Consider the following 25280-nt stretch of genomic DNA (forward strand, 5'->3'; position numbering starts at 1 on the left):
GTCCGTTGTCATCCGATCCCCCAGACCTGTCATCTGCCTGCTCAGTGGGGATCCACGGAGCAATCCCCGCTGAGCAAGCGGATGTTCACGGGGTGGATCCTCATGGATCCATCCCATGTGAAAGAGCCCTAAGCCTCCGTTTCCACTAGTGCAACTTGTCGTGGGACTTTGGACACAAAGTCGCATGACAAGTCACAGCCCACTGATTTCTACGCCAAACGTTTCCATCTATGCGACTTTGAAAAAGGTGCCTGCACTACTTTGATGCAACTTTTGATGCGACTTTGATCCAGAGTGTAAAGTTGGATCAAAGCTGGACTCAAAGTCGCACAGCTTTGGAGTCGCACTAGTGGAATCGTAGCCTAAGGGTAGAAGTGCGACTTCGGAGTGTGACTTTGATGCAACTTTGATCCAACTTTACACTCTGGATCAAAGTTGCATCAAAAGTCGCATCAAAGCATTGCAGGTACCTTTTCAAAGTCGCTGATTTTCAGTCACATAGATTGCAACAGGTGCCACTGAATTCATTAGGCTGTGACTTTTCATGCGACTGTGTCCAAAGTCGCATGACAAGTCATACTAGTAACAGCGGAGCCTTAGTCTACATTTCCACTATTGCAACCCCAAAATTGCACAATTTAGAGTGTGACTTTCATGCGACTAAGTGCAGCTTTGATCCAACTTTACACTCTCTAGATCAAAGTTGCATTAAAACATTTCAGGTACCTTTTCAAAGTCGCATAGATGGAAACGGGTGCCATTAAAATCAACGGGCAGTGATTTGTCATGCGACTTTGTGTCCAAAGTCGCATGACAAGTTGCACTAGCGGAAACAGAGCCTTAGTGTGGTTGCCTGTACTATGATCATTGTAGACTGAGCTGAGACCCCAGAGCACTTTGAGCTACACTGACAGTTTAATTATGTTCCAATGATTGCCACAGGTCAACTGTAAGATAGTGCTACAGTCACAGCAGCGTGGGCAAGGTATGTCACTTTATCCAACAGGACATGCAAGTAGAAAAAAAAATAAACACTGTACATAAACGCAAAACGTTATCAGGAAATTTATTATTAGCAGGTCAAATCAATAAAATGTTGCAGACTAGATTGGAAATAGCATTTATCAGCCATTGAAGAATTTTGTGCAAACAAACTGTCCCCCAACAAGTGATCAGATATGTCAATGTGCCCTGGCCACGGTGTTTCCTGTTCAGAGTCACAAACTCACAGATAACCTGCAGCATACGGTGTCAACACTAAACTGCAGCCACTGTAGAACTAGCATATGTATAATTACCACCCACCAACACAAGCTGAAATGCTTTCCTGGTGATTAGCTAGAATTGTTCCTCCAACATTTCCTCTTGATAGTCCTTCCAGAGCAGGAAACTGAAGGAAGGAGCACCCGCGACGAACAGCAACATGGTTATTTTAACACCCCCCCGCTCTCCTCTATGTCACACAATTCCTCCCCTGACCAGCACTATTACTATATCTATGAATATGGCCAACATGGCTGGGGCAAAATCTTCAGGAGAGTTTCCAATACATGAAGGTACTAAATGAACATGTGCTTACAGTGTTGACATAAAAGACTGTTCCAGCTGAGTTTGATGCTTACTCCATAGGGCAACATTTCATCTTTAAGTTCCCCTGTGATTGTTCCCTGTTCTTTACCATTGTCTACTGCAGGAGTCTCAAACCAGCGGCCCTCCAGCTGTTGCAAAACTACAAGTCCCATGAGGAATTGCAAGGCTGACAGTTACAAGCATGACTCCCACAGGCAGAGGCATGATGAGACTTGTAGTTTCGAAACAGCTGGAAGGCTGCCAGTTTGAGACCCCTGGTCTACTGCCTCTTTCTCTCCAGCTGCCAGTGGATATGAAACCATGCAATGCATATCTGCCCTACTGAGGTCTGTTTTATGTACACAGTGGAAAAGGAAACCTGCTTAAGTCCTCACATGTGGTTCTTCCTATACCTCCTTGAGGTCCCTCCTTTGTGTTATAGGTCCCCGGGCAGCAACGCAGATCTCATAGGCCAGCCCATACCACTTTAAGCATATTCTGGGTGTACCATAAAGATTAAGTCTACCAGAAAAACTGATAGACTAGTGTGGGGTGCACATCTGCTTGAGGGTATGTATTTAATGCTGGGTCTCCAGGTGAAAATTATATTGGTGAAGGACATGGCCCATTACCATTATGTTCAGTGCGGAAAAAAAAAAATAAAGCTGTCCTACACAGGACTTGACAGGTTAAGTGGAGGTGGCAGAGGTACATGTACTGTCTTAATCACTTTGACCAAAAGCTGAATGTGGTGTATTGCATGCTTATGATGGTATGCAGGGGTTGGGATGGTGATGGAGAGGGACCTAACTTGTACAAGCTTTAGCATACCAGTGTAGCTCCAGCTCTCAGATATTGGCATTAGGTGGGTGTTTAATCAGAAATCAGAATACAAAAAATAAACTATTTCAAATTAAATTTGCAGCATAAATAAAACTCAACAGCTTTACTTTTAATACAGTATATGTCACCCAACTTGACCAAATGCGAGTTATTACAAAGGCACAATGCACAGACGCTTCAATTAGTGACATTCGGCACTGCAAAATCATGATGTACTTCTTTAAGTGTGAGCATCATTGAAATAAGGTACAATCTACATATTCATTCTCTAAAGCAATATAGTCATTATGATTAGGGGGCTTGCAGCATAAAAGAGCCAATTTATCTCACATGAACTGAGGAATACTACTTTGTAACTAAGCAACTGAATGGCAAAATATGCTCTCATTATTCAATCTATGCTTATTTAAAAGACACAATTAGAACATTTTTAGTTCCCAGTCTGCATAACACAGGTTTAGATTACAATATTTATTCAAAAAGACTAGTTAAGCATCACAGCCTATTTTAGTTACAGTAAGTGGTGGGGGACTTTCCGCAGCACATTCTGCTCAAAATGGGGACATATAAAACATCCTCAAACGTCAATTGTTAGTAAGCACTGAACTAGTCTGTCAACCACATACAATCCAAGTGCACTTCATAATACAATTACAAGCAAAGATAAAAGTGACAGAGCTATAAACCTGGGGAAAACTCAGATAATCAGCTAAGTGGTTTGGTTTTGTGGTCTATACTAGTCAATGTGCAAGGGGCAGTAACCTTCGGAATTTATTGGAGAAAAAAAAAAAAAAAAAACAACAACACACACACACACACACACAAACACACACACACCACACAACAAAGAAAAAAAGAACACAATGTATCCTAATTATTTGTCAGCATAATTACAGACGTTAAAGCAGACCCAGTATCTTTTTTTTTCCATGTCAAATGCATGCATACTAAGCAACATGAAGGGGCCCATCCACACAAGTGCAGCCAACACACCAAAACACACATAGAAATACATTTCAATTTACAATGCAGTGCACCACAGCGCAAACATGGTTTTGCTTTCATACATTGTGGTGCACTACCCCCCCCCCCCCCATGCCTTTATCTGACTTTCTGCCATGAAGGACAGCACCATCTTTATTCAGGTATAATCCAGGGTCAGCATTACGTTTTCAGACAAAGATTCTGGCTCAGATGCCAAAATCATGCAAATCTCAGTACCTGTGCACTTCTTGGCTGTGTCACAAATGTCCAACACAGATCAGCCTCTATCACCTTGCTACAGTTACATCTATATAGTGTGATCACTAGGAAAAGAAGACTGAAAAAATGCTTCCTCCTATCTGCAGAAGACTGATAGCATAATTTCATCCTAGGCATCCTATTGCTTTCCTAGAGCTCAATGACTGATCGTTAAAATGAACTTTAGGCTTCATGTACACTGGCAGCTCCTAAGCTTGAGTTTAGGAGCTTTTGCTGTTCTTTTGACAAAGCTTCTAAACTCAACTCCATAAAAGCCTATGTGTCCATGACGCGTTTTGTGTTTTCACATGGGCGCAGTCAGGGTAGGCTTGTGTACATGCAGCCTAAAGCCCGGTACACACGATTCGATTGTTGTACGACCAAGCTTCTGATTTTTGTCGTAGTGACGTACTATGAGAGTATAAGGAGGAAGTTCATTTCTCAAGCGGCACCCTTTGGGCCCCTTCTGCTAATTTTGTGTTAGTAGAAGTTTGGTGAGCATTGATTCGTGATTTTCAGATCGTACAAAAACAAATACCTTTTAAAATACGTTTGGCATAACTACATCAGTATCACCAGCAAAGCAGCTTCATTATTATCCTATAAAGAAGATGAGAATGTGCACTGCATTTCGACATTTCATCAATTGCTACGTCACGAATGTTAATTCAAGATTACGAACGCTAGTTTACAAGACCGAACCCTTCCCAGGCGTTCCTTGATTCCGAGCATGCGCGTTTGTACTTTTGACTTTTGTGTGACCATTTCTGTACTGACCATCCGAAAATCAGATGCTGAGTTCACATCCGACAAAAATGTTATAGCCTGCACATCCAGTTTTTGAAAAATGATAATTACCAATATACTGCAAGTTGTGTCATATCAGAAATGTCTTTATGCAGACTTGTAAAGTTTGGGCTTGTACACATCACGCTAGGGCTATGCAAAATGCCATGATTCCTATGCTGTCAGTTCACGCCCCAGCATTGCTGTGGTGTACGCTAAAAAAAATAATACAGCATTTATCAGCACAGTGTGTTGTGGTGAATAAAACTCATTTTAACTTTTCAATAAAGTTCTATGAAAAAAAAAAAAAAGTAAACTGAATCGATGCATCGGCACCATCTCCCAGTACACCAGCAGCTATGCAATCAGTACAACTTGCTGGTGTGAATCAACCCTTGCTGAAAAAGCCACTTTAACAGGAAGCACAAAGAAGTCATGAAATTGTTTTTAACTGGCTCTTACAGAGCATAAAATATTTGCGCTTCAAATTACTAAAGTGGAATCCAGAATGAACAGGTTGCATGAAATCTCTTTAGTAGCTCACTGCTGGCTGGTGCCTTTATGCACTATTTTCTTTTCATAGACCATTATTATAATATATACCTGCCAGCTGCAAAGCTACAGTGCTTTGCAAAAGTATTCACCCCCTTGGCTTTTTACCTATTTTGTTACATTACAGCCTTTAGTTCAATGTTTTTTTAATCTGAATTATATGTGATGGATCAGAACACAATAGTTCAAGTTGGTGAAGTAAAATTAGAAAAATATATACATAAAACTATTTTTCAGAAAAAAAAATAACTGATAATTGGCATGTGCGTATGTATTCATCCCCTTTGTTATGAAGCCCATAAAAAGCTCTGGCGTAACCAATTACCTTCAGAAGTCACATAATTAGTGAAATGATGTCCGCCTGTGTGCAATCTAAGTGTCACATGAACTGTCATTACATATACACACCTTTTTGAAAGGCCCCAGAGGCTGCAACACCTAAGCAAGAGGAACCACTAACCAAAACACTGCCATGAAGACCAAGGAACTCTCCCAACAAGTAAGGGGCAATGTTTTTGAAAAGTACAAGGGTTTGGTTAAGTACCAGGGTTTGGTTAATAAATAATATATATATATATATATATATATATATATATATATATATATATATATATATATATATATATATATATATATATTCAAATCTTTGATGATCCCTAGGAGCACCATCAAATCTATCATAACCAAATGGAAAGAACATGGCGCAACAAACCTGCCAAGAGACGGCTGCACACCAAAACTCACGGACCGGGCAAGGAGGGCTTTAATCAGAGAGGCAGCACAGAGACCTAAGGAGGAGCTGCAGAGTTCCACAGCAGAGACTGGAGTATCTGTACATAGGATGACAATAAGCCATACGCTCCATAGAGTTTGGCTTTATGGCAGAGTGGCCAGAAGAAAGCCATTACTTTTAACAAAAAACAAAATGGCATGTTTTGAGTTTGCAAAAAGGCATGCGGGAGACTCCCAAAATGTATGGAGGAAGGTGCTCTTGTCTGATGAGACTAAAATTGAACTTTTTGGCCATCAAAGAAAACGCTATGTCTGGCGTAAACCCAACACATCACATCACGCAAATAACACCATCCCCACAGTGAAACATGGTGGTGGCAGCATCATGCTGTGGGGATGTTTTTCAGCAGTTGAGACTGGGAAACTGGTCAGAGTTGAGGGAAAGATGGATGGTGCTAAATACAGGGATATTTTTGAGCAAAACCTGTACCACTCTGTGTGTGATTTGAGGCTAGGACGGAGGTTCACCTTCCAGCAGGACAATGACCCCAAACACACTGCTAAAGCAACACTTAAGTGGTTTAAGGGGAAACATGTAAATGTGTTGGTATGGCCTAGTCAAAGCCCAGACCTCAATCCAATAGAAAATATGTGGTCAGGCTTAAAGATTGCTGTTCACAAACCATCCAACTTGAATGAGCTGGAGCAGTTTTGCAAGATGGAATGGGCAAAAATCCCAGTGGTAAGATGTGGCAAGCTCATAGAGACTTATCCAAAGCGACTTGGAGCTGTGATAGCCCCAAAAGGTGGCTCTACAAAGTATTGACTTTAGGGGGGGGGGATAGTTATGCACATTGACTTTTTCTGTTATTTTGTCCTATTTGTTGTTTGCTTCACAATAATAATTTAAAAAAAAAAAAAAAAAAAAAAAACACACACAACACACACATCTTCAAAGTTGTGGGCATGTTCTGTAAATTAAATGCTGCAAATCCTCAAACAATCCATGTTAATTCCAGGTTGTGAGTCAACACCACACAAAAAATGCCAAGAGGGTGAATACTTTTGCAAGGCACTGTAAATGGATGCAAACTCAGGGACTGAAAAGCATGGAAATCTGTGTAAGCAATGTACACTGACATGCAGTTAGAGCCATTTAGAGATATGCAGATATTATAGAGCTTTAATGCACACAACATTTACAATTCTATAATGCAAAAAAAAAATAATAATCAGACTCAGAATTAACTTTTTTTCTGATATCAAACAAAGAATAGATACATTATAAGACTTAATGTCTTTTTACTACTAATTGAATGGATTGTACGTAAAGAAAATAAAAGTGGTATACAGTATTAAAGACAAATTCGTCTAACACCCATTTACTAGGTGACAAAGTATAACATGAACTGTACTTATGGGTAGAATTATAATAAACATAATTATGCCAAAATACAGCTCTTAGTGTAAATTTAAATTCACTTCAACTCCTGTTACCTATAAAACTGGAAACCAAAAACAGAACAGGCTTATGAATGAGAAGTCCTTTTTTTCCTGCATATTACACAATGCTTTGTAGGTTTTAGAAAGCAGTGAGCTCATAGATCACTCATGCTGATGGCTTATGAGGTAATTATTGTTCCCAAGGCAACATATACTGCCAAATGAAATTTCAAACTGATAGAAGGCCAAGTATAAACACTTATAATGTCAGTGAGTAGAAACAGAAATTGGCAGGCTAGTGTAACATATGCCAGGTTACTTATTAATATTTAATTACACTTAAAATTAAACAATGTATACCACATATCAACAGTAACTTATGTAAAGCTTGTAGGCTTGTGATGATCTAAATAGCTTTATAAACTAGGAAACAGATACAAGATGATTTTTTGTAACACATGAACTACCTTACAGCTGTCCACGGTCGCTGTTTGTACAGCAAAGTCAATAAGCTGTAATGAATAACAAGCACCAAACTGTAGTATCCTATAGCAACCAATATCAATTAAAACCTTAAAGTGACCCTGACACCAGACCATTCATTTCAACAGCAATCTTCCCATGAGATTATATGTGAATTTAACATGTTTTTTGCATGTTATTACCTGTAAATGCCAGCCCCTTTTGTAAAGATCTAAAAGCCCTGAGACTGCTGCCAGACGGCTCCATAGATGTGAGCAATAGGGATGAGTTCAGTGTATTCTGATCCTAGTCTGAACCCCCTGAGTGGTCCTGCCAGGAAGCGATCACTGTCATTGGACAATCATAGGCAACCAAAGCACGCCCCTCACCCACATGTATATAAGGGGTGCGCATCTCTCAGGTGGGTTCAGACGAGGATCTGAAAAAACATGAATCCATCCCTAGTCAGCAATCCCCAGCAGACTGACAGGCTCCATTCACACTGTGAGCATAGGCAGGCAATTCTTTTTCATGCGTTACCATTAGAGTGGATTCACACTGGTGCGCTGTGGTTTGGGTATCCGGGTTTTACATGCCGTTGCTATTGACTTTTGGACAACCGTGTGGATTCTAAAAGATACGTAAAGGCTTATATAGGGAAAGTGAATAGGTGTTAGGTGGGAGGATTGAGGAGCTGGGTCAGCACAGATAGTAATTACACACGCCCAAAAGAGGAGTAAAAAGCAAGGGGGGGGGGGGGGGGGACTATGCTAGTGAATAGACCCTTCCTGCAGTAGTCAAATTTTCTAGTAAGGTAAAAGGCACATTGAAAGTGAACAAAAGTCATAATTATTTATGGAAAGGAAAAAAAACACTTGGATTTTTTGTTGATGACAGGGTCTCTTTAGGCTCGATTCACATCTATGCATGTTGCTTTCGAGTGTTACTGCAGTGCTTTTTACGGTGCTTGCCGCGTTTTTGAACATGCATTTTTGCCGCGTATTGCGTTTTTGTTTTTTTTTTTTATTTTACACTGTGGTTGCTTAGCAACCAGCTATATACAGTGTAAAAAAAAAAAAAAAAAAAAAAAACGCTAAACCCAAATCACGGCAAAAACGTGCTAAAAACGTGGTACTTGCGTTTTGGATGTGGGTCCATTGAATTCTATTACATGCAAAACGCTGCATTTTGCATGAAAGAAAGTCCCCGACCCTTTCCAAAAATGCAGAGGCACAAAAATGCATTGATGTGAACATGTTCCATAAGAACCCATGTTAAAAAATTCCCCTGCATTTCTGCAAAATGCATCAAAAAACGCATTAGTGTGAATCGAGCCTTAAGCTGCAGCAACCCAGAGTGACAGTAACAACCTGAGTCATAACCGATAGCAACCAAATGTCAGGTAACTCTAGACTACACTAAATTGCTTAGAGATAATAAAGTGGTTTCTTAGGCTTACAGCTGTAGAGTACTTCTACAAACCACAACTTGTTGCAGATCTTCAGTTAATATATTAAAATAGCCTGCTTACACTCCTCCTCCTTGCACAACACACATTTATTGTGTAATCAGTTTGATAACCTATTTCACCAACAGTACACAAACACCAAGAAGTAACGGCTCCTACCACCAAGCAATTAATTTTCAAGGGCGTTTAAACGACACAACCTAAAATTAGCACAGGCACCATACAGATAAACTACAGAGACCCCATTATCAAAGCAAACATGACCCTCCATCCCCATTCTTGGGATTAGCAGTTATTAAAAACACAAAGAGCAAAGATTAGTACAATGAAGTCAATATTTATGTTTTTGCCTGCAACTAGTTAGGGGAGTATGGAAAAACCTGCAGAATGATGCAAATCAATAATAAATGGATGCTGCTGTATATAAACAAGTTAATGGGGCAAGTGAAAACAAATTGTATTTGAACATGGGAGTGTAATGTTGCCCTCTCTAGGCTCTGGCTCTCACTGCTCGTTTCTGTAGGCTCACTGCCAATGAAGTCACACTGAATTCTGTTGCTTCTGCTATCCTGATAATGAATGACTAACCGAGGCCAGAGGGAAAATGACATCACCGGGGTGTAAAGCACAACTGCATTAGGAAACTTTCTACCTGTTTCAATTATTTATCAATATTATTCAGCACAACATAAGCAGACCTTCGTATCATTGCTCAAAATGCCACTGCTAGACCAGAAAGCCATTTAGACCAGTTGATTTGAATCATTCAAGCTTTAGTCATTAAAAAAAAAAAAAAAAAAAAAAATATCTTGAATTGAACAGCCTGATTTCACAGCCAGGAGCAATATACAAACAGGCTCATTCAATGGTGGTGCAAAGTTCAGCGATTTATAGCAACCACGTGTCGATATATTGTCCTCAGAACAAGTATTACAAAATCAGTTCTGATTGGTTGCTATGGGTAACAACACTTTGTTTGTATTGACTGTGATGGGTAAAAAAGCATTTTTATAACTTCCATGTTACTCTACAACTGTATATTACTGTACCAAACAAGCAAAAATGCATAGTAACCCATGGCAACACATTATTGGTTTGTCTTGATTGCAGAAGAAAGGATCACCGATTTGTTGCTATGGGTTAAAAAATTTGACATTCTCTGGTTGCTATGAGTTATAACACTTTACATCCTTATTATTCCTCCAACTGCTTTAGTAAAAAAAAAAAAAAAAAAAAAAAAAAAAAGCCAGAAAGTAATAACCTGGGGCAACCATGTACATTTTTTTTAATCAATTAAAAAAAAAAAAAAAAAAAAAAAAAAGGGATTGGTTTGTTGCTATGGGTTACAACACTTTCTATATCCTCAGAATTCTTTCCACTGATTTACCAAGCAAGCCAAAAAGTGTTGTAACACACGGTAACCAGCTATCAGTTTGTCTTGGTTAGGAAAGAAAGAATTTCTGATTGGTTGCAACACTTCAATTCCTTGTTACTTTTCCCACTGCTTTACCAAGCAAGCCAAGAAGTGTAGAAACCCATGGCAACCAGTTATCAGTTTATCTTAGATAAAAAAGAAAGGATGCCTGATTGGTTGCTATGGGTTACAGCACTTCACTTCCTCATCACACTTTTGATTGCTTTACCAAGCAAGATAGAAAGTGTAGAAAGCCATGGAAGCCAGGTATCCGTTTAACTTACTTGAAGAAAGGAAAGATTCTTAATTGGTTGCTCTGGGTTACAACCCACGGCAATCAGGTATCAGTTTATCTTAGATTGAAAAAGAAAGAATTTCTAATTGGTTGCTATGGGTTAAATCACTCCTCCACTACTTCATTACTCACTGCACTGCTTTACAGAACAAGCCAGAAGTGTAGTAATCCATGGCGACCAGATATAAGTTCATCTAAGATCAAAAATTAAAGAATTCCTGATAGGTTGCTACGGGTTACAGCACTGTTTACTTCCTAATTACTCATTCCCCTGCTTTACTGACCAAGCCAGAAAGCATAGTAACCCATGGCAACCAGGTATCAGTTTACTTTATATGAGGTAAGAAATTATTTCTGATAGGTTGCTATGAGTTACAGCACTTCCCACTTCCTCAATGCTTTACTAAAGAAACCTGAAAGTGTGGTAGCCTATAGCAACCATTCATATTAGCTTCTGCTGATCTGACTTCTGTACAGTGATTGGCTGCTAGAGATTACTGGACACCCTTGTTTATACTGCTTTGATAAAATGTCCAAATGTGTTTAGAGTAATAAAATTATTTAACTGCCTAAAGGTATGAAATGGAAACTAAAAAGAAAAAAAAAAAAATTATATGGTAATTAAAGATTAGAAAAAAAAAAAAAAACACATATGTCAACGCCCAGTAGCCTGAAAACACGATCAGCATCTATTTATGGCAGACAATTGTTCAACTATTAAAACGAGATCTCAACGCTGCATTGTGTCAAACTGTTGTTCAGCTTGTTATTGATGCTTCTCAGGCATTAATAAAAAGGCTGAGTCATTTCCTTTAAGTGGCAGGAGAACATGGATGATATTCATACTGGTTTCTTGATATTTAATCCTTCCCCTTTTTCCAGATCACAAGCCATGTTGAAGTAATAAATTTGAAAAGCAAATAATAAGTACTAGAAGAGGAGGGGGGGTGGCAGATGAGGGGGGTAGACAGCTGCACAGGAAAGTTAGACAGGGGGAGGGGACATGATCAGATCTTGGCAGAAGTAAGGTCAACCTGCTAATGTTTTTTTTTTTTTTCCCTTAAACAACCTTTTTTTTTTCCCTCCTAAGTAATATAATGTCAACTTGATATTGTTGACAGAAGCAAAGACACACAAAAACAACTTGAGTAATGAGAAACAAAGCAACCAGACGTTAAAATGTGAGCATAGGGGGGCAGCCAAGCACAGCTCAGAATACTGAAGCCATTTAAAACATGTAATATTAATCTGTAATGTAACACTAGCTTTAAATGCAGCCAAATACAAAACTCTTAAAAATAGGATGACTTTGCCTCTGGACAAGAGATCGAAAATCTGATATAGGCTGAGTGCCTTGGAACAATGCTGTTTATATGATTTAGCATGCAATCTATTCTCTTATAAATAGAGTGCTGTACTGGCTCACTGTAAAAATAGTTCAGCAGTAACCTATTGCAGCCATTGGAGTACAATAAACCAGCAATAATTGCAGAGCTACTTGAAATTACAGATCTGGAAAAATACACTGTAAACCGATCATGCTTTGATGATCTGGGCTATTATCTGAAAAATGCCAACTGTAGATCAAACATTTTCTCTCTGCTGTTAGAAGAAGGGGGGGGGGGGGCTTTCAATGCCCATATTATATATATAAAAAAATAGCTGCATTGTGCAGTTGACAGCACTCAAGGAGTTAAATGATGACATAGTGGCAATTAGTTATAAATACCATCCAATGAAACAATCATCTCAATAAACAATCTAAAGACATCAGATTTGTTGTTAGGGATTATGCAGTTAATGCTTAACGTGTTGGTTATTAACTGAGATTTATATATATATATATATATATATATATATATATATATATATATATATATATATATATATATATATATATATATATATATAAATAATTTTTTTCTGTTCAACGCACCTAAGACAATCTGCAAGTTATTCTGCATGTATTTATTTTAGGTACCTGTCATTTATCACTTTATTCAACACATCTTTTCCAGCAAAAAAAAAAGGGGGAGCTTTTGATCTCACTCAGCCTCCATTTCGTAATTTCCTCCCTCTTAGAACATATCAAACAACAGTACTGAGATGGGAACAATATCATCATGCTCTGCAATAATAAAGCAGTGGGGCTGTAATGGATGCAATCAGCAATAAAACACACAGGGGCTGATAAACCAAAGCCCTAACGTGAAATCCTTTAAAACAGTGCACAAATCACACGAGCATAGGCTATTAATAGGGCTGTCAATCAAGTGAAGCAGCACTAGAAGCCAAGTACAGCAAAAAAAAAATTAAAAAAAAAAAAGACAGAACACATGATTCAATGATCTATTGATATATGTCTCGTGCAATCACCCCAGGGGGTTGTTTGAGCTTTGCAGGACAATCAGCAATTGTAAAGATTCATGTTTATCCAGGTTGTGGTATAGAGAGTAGTAGTTAGTCACATTCAACTGGACTTGTTCTGTAATGTTGAAGACCTTCACCCAAGTAGCATCCTTAGTCTTAATGAGTGTTAGGAACCTACCCTAGCATGAAGTAGGTTCTTGGCATTTAGAGCTGTGAAGGCTGGGTTAAGTTCTTGATGCTCAAGAGATATTAAAGCTGAGGAAGGTTCCTGGCACCCAAAGCTTAGGTAGGTCCCTGGCACCCAAAGCAGAGGAAGATGGGGTAGATTTCTGGAACCCAAAGCTTAGGTCCCTAGCACTTAAAGCTGAGGAAGCTGTGGTAGATTCCTGGCACCCAAAGCTTAGGTAGGTCCCTGGCACTTAAAGCTAAGGAAGCTGGAGTAGGTTTCTGGCACCCAAAGCTTAGTTAGGTTCCTGACACTCAAGGCTGGGGAAGCTGGAGTAGGTTCCTGGCACCCAAAGCTTAGTTAGGTCCCTGACACTCAAGGCTGGGGAAGCTGGAGTAGGTTCCTGGCACCCAAAGCTTGGGTAAGTCCCTGGCACTCAAAGCTGAAGAATCTTGGGTAGGTTCCTGGCACTTAAAGCTGAGGAAGCTACTTGAATGAGCGTCCAACCGTTGCCAACATTACAGCCAAATTACCTACCACTAGTGATCAGCAGCAATTGTGATCCCACCAAACAGCTGGAAGCCCCATCAGATTAGCAGAACTCTTTAGAAAACCTACAATGCTGCAGCTTCCCTGACAGTGTGCATCTCTCCCATGCAAGCGTACGATCGAAGAAGCAGCAGCCCAGAAGTAGAGCGGAGAAAAGGGGGGGGGGGGATTGTAGTAACAATATAGAAATAAGGGATTAGAAGACGGTGATCACCTCGCCGTGGTCGTTATTCCTACCCAGGGGAGTATCTTCTGGAAGGAAATAAAGTTTGGAGCTGGATAAAAGTTGCCGGCTGATCCTCTCTTCCCACAGCAGCTGGAGCTCGGCTATGCAAATAGGTTCCTCTGGCTTACATCGGACTAGGAAAAAGTCACCCAGGGAGAGGATCCTTGGTCTGTCTTCAAGATGGAACTGAAAAGCCTTGTAGAAGATATAAGGTCCATGAAGACCGCAGGGTGAGCCGACCCACTGCAGGAGGAAAAAAAAAAAAAAAAAAACAAACAAGGATATGATAAATAAATACAATAAATGAATGGCTGTAAATGACATGAAGGACACAGCTTTCTCTGAGGAGATCCAGCAAGCCTACAATTCATAACACACACACACATAGCACTGCAGGAATGTGACAATAAAACAAATGGCATTCTCATTTCACAGGCTTAGAAAAGTTTTGTGTGAAAGTTGTCAGGCTGGTGTGGTGAGGGGTGAGGGGGTGCCAGGCTGGCCCCCTCTCCCAAGAGCACGCCATACAGGAGCACATAATAATACCTTGAGTGAGTTGGGCTCCATCTCGACGTTCTGAATTGATTGAACTCAACATTCTCTCCAAACTTGTTGGCTTCAATGGATTGCATCAGGTCCTGGCAGGGCCGAGCCGCGGCGCCGCGTCCTCTCAATATAAAACGGGCGACCCGCGGAACCCGGGCGCCGAAAATAACAACCGACGGCTCCTAATATTTCCCAGCATCCCCAATTTTACCGCAGCGGGCGAAAAAACCCCCCACGGGCACCGGGGGCTCCGCGGGAAAAAAGAAGAACGCTGCGCTCGGCTGTGCAGAGAAGGAAGCGAGTGGGGAGCTGCCTTTGAAAATCGATTTAAAAATCGGGAAAGTGGATGGAGGGGACGGCTGGTAGGAGAGACGGGGACAGGCGAGGTTCGCGGTCAGAAAAAGCGGCTGGGGGTTTTTTAATCGTCCGGTGAGCGGCGGTTGTGTTGTAGCGCTCAGCCAGGACCTGCGTGTATATGTATAATATAAAGAACATTTCCTGCAGAGATTCAGGGGCGCTCTTCTTTCTAATGCTCTTTAGCAGATCGCTTTTATTAGACATGCAGATTCGTTTGATCGTTAAATTACACTCCTTCACTGCCACATTCCGCCCAGTCCCCCCTCGCTTTTTTTTTACATTCTTTCTTCCAATCTAATAAATTAACGATCGCCGCTTGTGTGTACAGGAGAGGAGGAGGGAGGGGAGGCGTTATTATATAAACACAACAATATTAATACATTGAGAGAAATAATAAGAGCAAAGATCGGGCGATGTGCACCCAGGACAGACCATGGGACACCCATCATAATCATCATATGGGGGACATACGATCAGCCATGGGGGGGGCATTGTTCTATTAAAAGTTATTTACAAAGGAATGCTGTCTGTCTGTCTGCACACTGCACTGGGAGGGGACGATCATCACTATTATTATATCTATGGTGCAACATTACAAAGTACAAATAATATACATCCGCCCCTATACCACTTTATACACTTCTGTCTATTTATATACATCATCTATACAGACATGGACAGTACTCACAGGTTATTCATATAGACTGACAGACACAATACATATCATTCTACAGTCTATGTACACACACACACACACACACACACACATATATTACACACATACATTCTGTTCTATGTAGTCTCAGTCTCTCTCTCTCTCTCTCTCTCTCTCTCTCTCTCTCTCTCTCTCTCTCTCTCTCTCTCTCTCTCTCTCTCTCTCTCTCTCTCTCTCTCTCTCTCTCGTTACATCTAAAAACACATGAGACGCACCTATATAGTACCTATAGGTTATATGAGATAGACATCCATATATAACTCATGCCTTATATATATATATATAGATAGATATATCTATATGTATATAGATATATATCTATATCTATATCGATATAGATATATATCTATATCTATATATAGCTATGTATATATAGAGAGAGAGAGTGAGTATGTAAGCACACATGGGGGTTATTTACGAAAGGCAAATCCACTTTGCACTGCAGGTGCACTTGGAAGTGCAGTCTCTCTAAATCTAAGGGGTAGATCTGAAATGAGGGGAAGCTCTGCTGATTTTATCGTCCAATCATATACAAGCTAAAATGCTCTTTTTTATTTTCCTTGCATATCCCCCTCGGATCTACAGTGACTTTACTTCCAAGTGCACTTGCAGTGCAAAGTGGATTTGCCTTTCGTAAATATCCCCCTATGGGGGAGACACACCTATACGATACCTATAGGTTATATATACAGTGATATAGACACCTCTATAAAACTCACACCTTAGATATATACAGAGTTATATGTAAACACACAAATAATAATACAAAATTATATATATATATAGTTTGTGTGTACATAGAACACCGAAGAACTGTATATTTAAATGTGTATATATATATATATATATATATATATATATATATATAATATATATATATAAATAAAATACACACATATATACAGTATGTCAGTGTTCTATGTAGACACACAAATATATATATATATATATATATATATATATATATATATATATAAAATGATGTGTGTGTGTTTTATGTATGTATACATACACACATATTATGTATATATTACATATACAGTATTATATGTAAACACACATAAGTCATATACACAGTACGTATACTTTATATGCACAGTTATAAACACATACACTTTTACACTCTTTTTTCAGAATTATTGGTAAACACACTTATATATAGGAACAAACATATATAGTATTTATAAGTGATATATACAGTGATATGCGTAAAAACACATATAGGAAAATATTCATATATACAGTATATAAAAGCACTACACTGTATGTTACAGTGTTATGGAAACATAGAGGCACCTATATAAAACTCATACCTTATTATTATTATTATTATTATTATACAGGATTTATATAGCGCCGACAGTTTACGCAGCGCTTTACAACATTAGGGCAGACAATACAAGTACAATACAATTCAATACAGGAGGAATCAGAGGGCCCTGCTCGTTAGAGCTTACAATCTAGGATATAAATACAGAGTTATATTTAAACACACATAGTGAGAAACACCTAAACAGTACCTAAAGGTTATATATACAATGGTATATACATATATATAAAACTCATTATATGTGTATACACATATGTAAAAACTCATTGTGTGTATGTATATATATATATATATATATATATATATATATATATATATATATATATATTATACACACACAGAGTTATGTGTAAACACACATAGTGAGACACACCCATAGGTTATGTATATAGTGGTATAGACACCTATATAAAACTCATACCTTATATATATATACATATACAGAGTTATATATACACACAGTGAGACATGCCTATAAAGTACCTATAGGCTATATACAGTGGTGTAGACACATATATAAAACGAATACCTTATTTAAACAGAGTATATGTAAACACACATAGTGAGGCACACATATACATTACCTATAGGTTATATATACAGTGGTGTAGACACCTATATAAAACTCATACCTCATATATGCTGAGTTATATATAAACACACATAGTGAGACACACCTATACAGCACCTACAGGTTATATACAGTGGTATAGACACCTCTATAAAACTAATCTCATATATATATATATAAAAATATTAGAAGGCCAGTGCGGTGGCCTGAATTTATGGGAGGAGCCTGGTGGGTATTTATGCTGGCCCTCGCCCTTGCTCTCTGTCGGTTCCAGTTCGTGATTTGTTACGTCAACAGGCCAACTCTTCAGCTCACTGCGTGTTCGTGAGTCTGTTGTTCCAAATACAGTACGTTGCGGTTGCTTATTCGTGGTTTGTCGTTTAAAGTCTTGCTCGCTGCCACAGGTAGGATTCGTTATCACGTTCAACCAGCTTGTTTCTCGTTTTGTTCCCCATTCCTTGTTCGGTTCTGCCGTGGAGCTTACGAATCGTTCGTAGGCCTCCAGTACGCAGTAGTCACAGGCCCTTGCCTGTTTCTTCTCCGATTCACAACGGATGCATGGCACACTTACCACAGACCGATTCGTACCTAGTCGCATCAGCAGCACTATGGTTTGCATCGGACACATCCCGCACGATTCATACCGTTCACCCCAATACCCTACTAACGTTTCGTTGTCTCACTCACCGGTCCATATCACTTCATGCCATACGCATCACACCGATTCGAGCCTAAGTCACCTTGGCGGCACAAAATGTTTCGCTGCACTCGCATGCCACGCACCGATCATAGTGGTTTGTAGCATACCCTCCCTTCGTTATTCATATCATTGTGCTGACCGATTCGGATCATGTCAGCAGCTACATGCATCACACTACAAACTGAACCTAGTCGCACCAGCGGCACAACGGTTCACATCACTCACATCCCACGCACCGATTCGTAGGGGTTCATACCGTACCCTACGATTTGTTTTCATGTCATTGTTCTGACCGATTTGGATTGTGTCAGCAGCCACATGCACCACACTCCAAACTGAACCTAGTCGCACCAGCAGCACAACGGTTCGCATCACTTGCATCCCACACACTGATTCGCAGCGGTTCGTACCATACCCTACAATTCGTTATTTATGTCATTGTTCTGACCGATTCAGATCGTGTCAGTAGTTACATGCATCACACTCCTAACCAAACCTAGACTAATTCTGATCGTGTCAGCAGCTACATGCATCACACTCCAAACCGAACCTAGTCACATTGGCGGCACAACGATTCGCATCACGAGTATTCCACACCCAACTCCTTACACTCCCTATCTTAAATATGATATGATACAACTTCAACCAAGGTGGGTGCTCCTTCAGCCAGTGCCTCACGTCTGTACTTCATGCCACAATGTTCACCCAAAGTCCACTTGTCATCTGAAGCAGCTTAACAAATCCTGACTAAGTCGGGTGGATGTCCTGTGACTAAGCTTTTACCTCTCCACACACCCCACCCTTTCACTGGCGGTATTCCTGCTACACAGCTTCACGACAGGATTCCACACCGGCTTCATCACCTTACCCCTCTCCACTCACGAGTGCAAGAACCTACAGTCAGCGGCCATCGATGCTCAGGCCATAGACACCCCCTTACAGACGGAGTTAGATAAAAGGTTCATCATCGGCCCCTTCTCAATGTTACCTTTCCAGATTTGGAGAGTCAGCCCTATTGGGCTTATCAAGGGCAAGTTCACAAATAAACTCTGCTTTATTTACGACTTGTCTGTGCGTCATTTCCCACATATCCCTACTTTGAACTCACTGATCCCTTCCGAGGTATATATCAGTCGACATGGCCATCCAGGCCATCATTAAGATAGGCACCGGCGCCTGGCTATCCAAAGTGGATATTGCAGATGCCTTCAAGCTCCTGCCTATTGAACCATCCCTCTGGCGGTGGCACGGCATGAAGTGGAGGGATTCTTACTATTTTGCCACCAAGCTGTACTTTGGCTCTAAAAGCAGTGGCTGTTTGACGGTTTTGCCCAGTCCCTCACTTGGATCCTATCACACCAGGCCCAGTGCCACAAGGTTATCCATTATCTTGATGACTTTCTGCTCATTGAACGGCCGGACATACTCCTGGTAGATCTAGATAGGCCAAAGCCTCGTACACACGATCAGATTTTTCGCAGACAAAGCCTTGGACTTTTGTCCAAAGGGCATTGGCCAAAAACTTGTCTTACATACAAACGGCATACAATTGTTGTCCAACAAACGTGAACGTAGTGACGTACAATGAACCCATTAAGAGGAAGTTCAATTGTCATGCGCCACCCTTTGGGCTCCTTCTGCTAATTTCGTGTTAGTAGAAGTTTGGTGAGTGTTGATTCGTGCTTTTCATTTTGTGCTTTTCAGTTCATTTCTGAATGGCCGTTCGTCAACCAGACAAATTACAGAATCGGAGATAACGTGTTATTTATTATTGGGCTTGGAGTTATTGCTTTGACTTAAGTCCAGTCCAGGAACAGGAGGAGGAGGATTTCTTGGACCAAAAATTGGTTGTTTTATTAATCGTGACCAATTATGTCATATGCCTTTGCTGCGGGAGCTTCAGGAGAATAATCCGGATGATTTTTGGAATTATCTCCAGATGATGGACCCCTGCTTTCACCAACAATTGGCATTGTTGACCCCCTATATTAAGAAGCAGGACACATGCATGAGGCTTTTATTTTATTTTTTGATTGAATAATGATTTGATTTGGTATATTTTATATATAAATATAAAATATATAAATATTATTATCCCATTAAAGAAGAAGAGAATGTCCGCTGTATTTCGACACTTCATAATTTGCCGCGTCACGAATGTTAATTCTCCATTATGGACGCTAGTTTACAAGACCAACCGCTTCTGGCTCGTCCTTGCTTCCGAACATGCGTGTTTGTACTTTGGACTTTTGTCTGACGGACTTGTGTACACACGATCGGAAAATCCGACAACAGACAAAATTTTAAAACTTGCCATCCAACATTTGTCCACGGAAAATACGACAGCAATTGTCTGATGGAGCGTACAAATGGTCGGATTTTCCGCCAACAGCCTGTCATCACACAATTCCCGTCGGAAAATCCGATCGTGTGTACGAGGCTTAAGAATGGTCTTCAACAATCTCAATGTGCCTATAGCCGAACACAAAGTGGAAGGCCCAGCTCATTCCATCACCTTCTTGAGCATCATCCTGGACACGCAGGCTATGCAGGTTAGCCTGCCTTCTGACAAACTAGCCTGTGTTAGGTCAGTCATTCACGATTTTACCTGGTCACAGGGCTGTACTAAAAGACAGCTACAGTCCTTGGTAGGCATGCTCAATTTTGCAATGAGGATTATTCCGCAGGGGCAGTCGTTCATCTCACGGCTCTTGGTCTTTCTCGCTCGAGTACAGGACCCCGACCAAGTCCTCAGACTAGACACAGCAGCCATAGTGGACTTGACTATGTGGGATGAGTTCCTCACCAACTGGAACTGCATATCCATGTTTATTCTCTCAGTATCAGCCCAGTCGCCACAAGTAGTCACAGACGCTGCAGCCTCCACAGGCTTTGCTGCTATTTTTTGGCCACCACTGATTCTCTGGCACTCAGGCCTCCAGAAATCTGCTTGATTCCTGGTTTCACTCGATCCTTGTCTTTGTTCAAACTGTACCCCATTGTGGCAGCAGCCCAAGTCTGAAGAAACAACAAACAACCCCCATGATTGGGTGGGACTTTGAAAGTGACCAAGAACAAACAGTTTTATCAAAAATATCAAATTTATTGAAAATGACATATAGTGAATAAAAGACTAAAGTACATGAATAATCACGCATAATAAAATATTGCATAGTACGTGCAGATACAAATAGGCTGATTGGATGAACCCAACGTTTCCGGCTAGATGCCCTTCTTCAGGGATGTTTTAACATCCAGAGCACGGTGTCTATTAAAAAAATATACTTATATATGTATCATTTAGTAAATGATTTTCTATAAACAATGTAAGTCAGTCTTGTTTTGTATTTATTAAGACAATAAAGAGATGTGCAAAGGTACACAGATGAAACAGCATAAAAAGAATACCAAGTAGTAGTATTGTCCTCATAAATGAGAAATAAAAAATATCCAAGGAATAATTTGGAAAAGGCTGCTTATGCGTAACCCCATAACCAGTCTCACGCGAATTCCACAGCGATGGTCTGATATAAAACATGGGTATAAATCAGATCAAATTATCTGAAAGAGATGGAATAAACTCTAATAGTATGGCAATATAGCAAATTAATGCTCAAATATGTTATAGGTAAGGATATAAAATATCCAAAACAGACTCCATAGGAAAATACATACCAGTGGAGACAACATATCACAAATGTCACCGAATGAACGGAGGCACATCCAGTGTGTGTGAACCAGCTGAGAGGATATACAGCTCAGGCAGTCTACCTGTAGTGGTGCATATAAATGTAGAAAATGAGCATATATTTGACCGACTAAAGGGCCGGATAGTGTGGATCCATAGATACAGAGATAATATAGGCTTACCTTACACTGGATGTGATGCCGTATGGCGTGCTGGTGATCAGAGCCGCTGCAGCTGTGTTTGCATGCTGTGAACGACTCTGATAAATATCCCTGTGGCGTCTGCACATGCGTGACAGCGTGGTGATGTAGTGACACACGCTTGGTGGCGCATAGAGGCCACAGAGCATGCGCACTACCCGTGATGTACGGGCCAACTGTCCCTCAAGCGCAGGACGCCGCCCCAAAAGGGCGTGATGGAGTCCTGCGCTCAGGGGACACCGACGCAGCACCAGAGAAGAGGGACAGCAACCAGAGCTGGGGCCACACATGGACAAGTCAGACAGTACTCTTCACCACAGACAACCAGGCTACGGCTGATATCATTAATAAAGGTAGATCCAAGTCGCTCCCTGTCATGTCCTTCCTGCGCAGGCTGGTGCAATTATCATTACATCACCAATTTAATATTTACTGAGAGCATATCTCTGACAAGTGCACCACTCGCTGTCTAGCAACACACTTAAGGCTTACCACACAGCCTGGAACACCTATTGCAGGTTCCTCACTGTTTGTCCCGGAACCACAGCAGATGACATCACTCACGTCCTAGCCCTCATATCTTATTATAATACACAGCTGGCTCTCACTCATAACACTATCAGGCTGTACCTAGCCAGTATTCAGCATTTCCTATCCTTACAGAATCCCAGACAGCCATCTGTGTTCACGGCCCATACAGTGAAAGCCCTGCTGCGTGTAATTCAGAAGCAGCAGCCCGCTACCAATGACAGATGCTTACCCATCACAAGCTCCATCTTCAGGGGCATGTCCAAAATCCTCACATGTTCCCCCTTTGGGCTCTTGCCCAGCCTGGTCATCCTGGCGGCCATCTACCTGGCTTTCTATGGCTTCTTACGACCTAGTGAGTTCACCTCTGGTAGTATCAGTAGTCAGGTACTGTACAGACACCTGCTGACTCGCTTCCCAAACCATTATGTCCTTCACCTAACGGTCTCCAAAATGCAACAAACCGGACCCAGAGTAGATATCAACTTCTTCATCACCAGCAACGCCTGGTGCCCGGTAGCCATCCTTGACCATCTGCTCTCTCACCTACCCAGCCAGCCAGTCTCCAGCCCGTTACTGCCTTTTCTGGTCAACCACCTGACTGGCAGTCAGTTTAACAAACATGTTAGGATCCTACTGCTCAACTTAGGCCTAGACTCCGGGCGGTATTCTGGACATTCCTTGCGGATCAGCGTACCAAACCATGTGATCAGGAAGTTATGCAAATGGAATCCACCTGCTTCTCCAGATATATTCTGAACCCTCAAGTGTAGATGGCTCTAGCCTTCTCCAAGCTTGCTCAATGAGCTTAGAACCAATAAAGATATATCCCCATACCTGCTTATTTTTGGCCCCTTTTCTTGGCTTACCTACCAGACGGCCAAAAGCCACACCTCAGGTCTATTTATGTTGTAAGTCTTGTCGCGTGTTTATGTGATCCACATTTGTCTCAATCTTAGGGCCATGGCCATAAATTAGAAGGCCAGTATGGTGGCCTGAATTTATGGGAGGAGCCCGGTGGGTATTTAAGCTGGCCGCTCGCCCTTGCTCTCTGTTGCTTCCAGTGCGCAATACCCTCCCTCCCATTCCTCTTTTTACAACATTTCACAGCACACTTTCCTCCACAATTATTCATTACTTATCTTGGGTATGGCCCCTTTTCTTGGCTTACCTACCAGATGACCAAAAGCCACACCTCAGGTCTATTTATATTGTAAGTCTTGTCACGTGTTTATGTGATCCACATCTGTCCCGGTCTTAGGGCCACGACCATAAATATATATATATACAGAATTATATGTAAACACACATAGTGAGACACACCTATACAGTACCTATAGGTTATATATTCAGTGGTATAGACACCCACATAAAACACACATATATATATATATATATATATATATATATATACACACACACACACACACACACATATATACACAGTGTTACATATAAACATACTTACATATACACACAAAGTACTTATAACACTATATATAATGAATGAGTCATTTTTGTGTATATGTTCTGTATGCATTTATATTATTATATTTATATATGTGCACACACTTATATAGATACACACAGTATACTTATTAATTACAGTATATACAGTATTTATAGGTGATTGATACAGTGTTATATGTATGCACACATAAACGTAGAGTAAGAGATATACAAACTACTTATAAGTAACATAGACAGTGTTTTATGTAAACACAGAGAGAGATAGACAAACCTAGAGAGTACTTATAAGTAATATAATATATACAGTGGTATACTGTAAGTATACACACAGAAAGATATAAATATACTTATAAGTTTTATATACAGTGCTACATGTATACCCACATGTAGAAAAAGACATAGGAACATACAGTATTTCTAAATGATATATACAGTGTTATATGTGAATACACACATATATACATATACAGTTTTATATTGAAACACATATACATATACAGTTTTATATGAAAATACACATATAAAGATGTCAGACAAATTACACTGCAGCCCCGCTTATGACCACCCTTCTCTAAAGTTTTATCCAGTGCAGGATTGATCACAGAGATCATATACAGTATTTGCTAATTCCCACTAGTGTTCGCTAGAGGTTTTTCATGACATCTGTTGTTACAAAGACATGTATTTCCTATGCTCCTCAGCTCTATCTAGTGGTTATAATGCAGTATTTTACTACTGCTTTTAAAGGCTAAGTTGACCTTTGGAACATGTTACACATTCCACCAATTTTTAGGATGGAACATATACCATATTCTAGCATCTGCAGCCCCCCCCCCCTCCCTATGACAGCAGGCAGGGGATCCTCTCCCCGTACTCGCTGTCACAATTTGAAAACAGTGCAGCCATGCAGGGCTCCACCCACATGGCCATGTCATTCATTCACAGTTTCCTGTGTCCAGTTCTGTGCCAAGTCTCCTAAGTAGGTAACGCCTGGTGTATTAGTGGTTAGCACTTTTGACTTGTAGCACTTGTGGTCCCTAATTTGAATCAGAGTCAGG

The 25280-nt window shown here is 40.4% G+C and overlaps 1 protein-coding gene across 2 annotated transcripts in view; it reads right to left on the minus strand.

Moving 5' to 3' along the window:
- ARID5B (AT-rich interaction domain 5B) overlaps window positions 1-14873 on the minus strand; it is a 406103-nt gene extending 391230 nt beyond the window's left edge. The window contains exons 1-2 of one of the 2 annotated variants that reach the window (XM_073596260.1): window positions 14664-14873; window positions 14106-14360 (exon numbers count right to left, since the gene is read on the minus strand). In XM_073596260.1, the coding sequence (XP_073452361.1) occupies window positions 14106-14360; window positions 14664-14684 (276 nt within the window). In that variant the 5' untranslated portion in view covers window positions 14685-14873. Of the gene's footprint in view, window positions 1-13879; window positions 14016-14105; window positions 14361-14663 lie in introns of those variants that run through there. The other variant, XM_073596262.1, reaches the window with a different exon arrangement.
- Window positions 14874-25280: the final 10407 nt, after the last annotated feature.

This window comes from Aquarana catesbeiana, linkage group LG08 (genome assembly GCF_042186555.1).
Source record: "Aquarana catesbeiana isolate 2022-GZ linkage group LG08, ASM4218655v1, whole genome shotgun sequence".
In the NCBI taxonomy this organism is placed as follows: domain Eukaryota; kingdom Metazoa; phylum Chordata; class Amphibia; order Anura; family Ranidae; genus Aquarana; species Aquarana catesbeiana.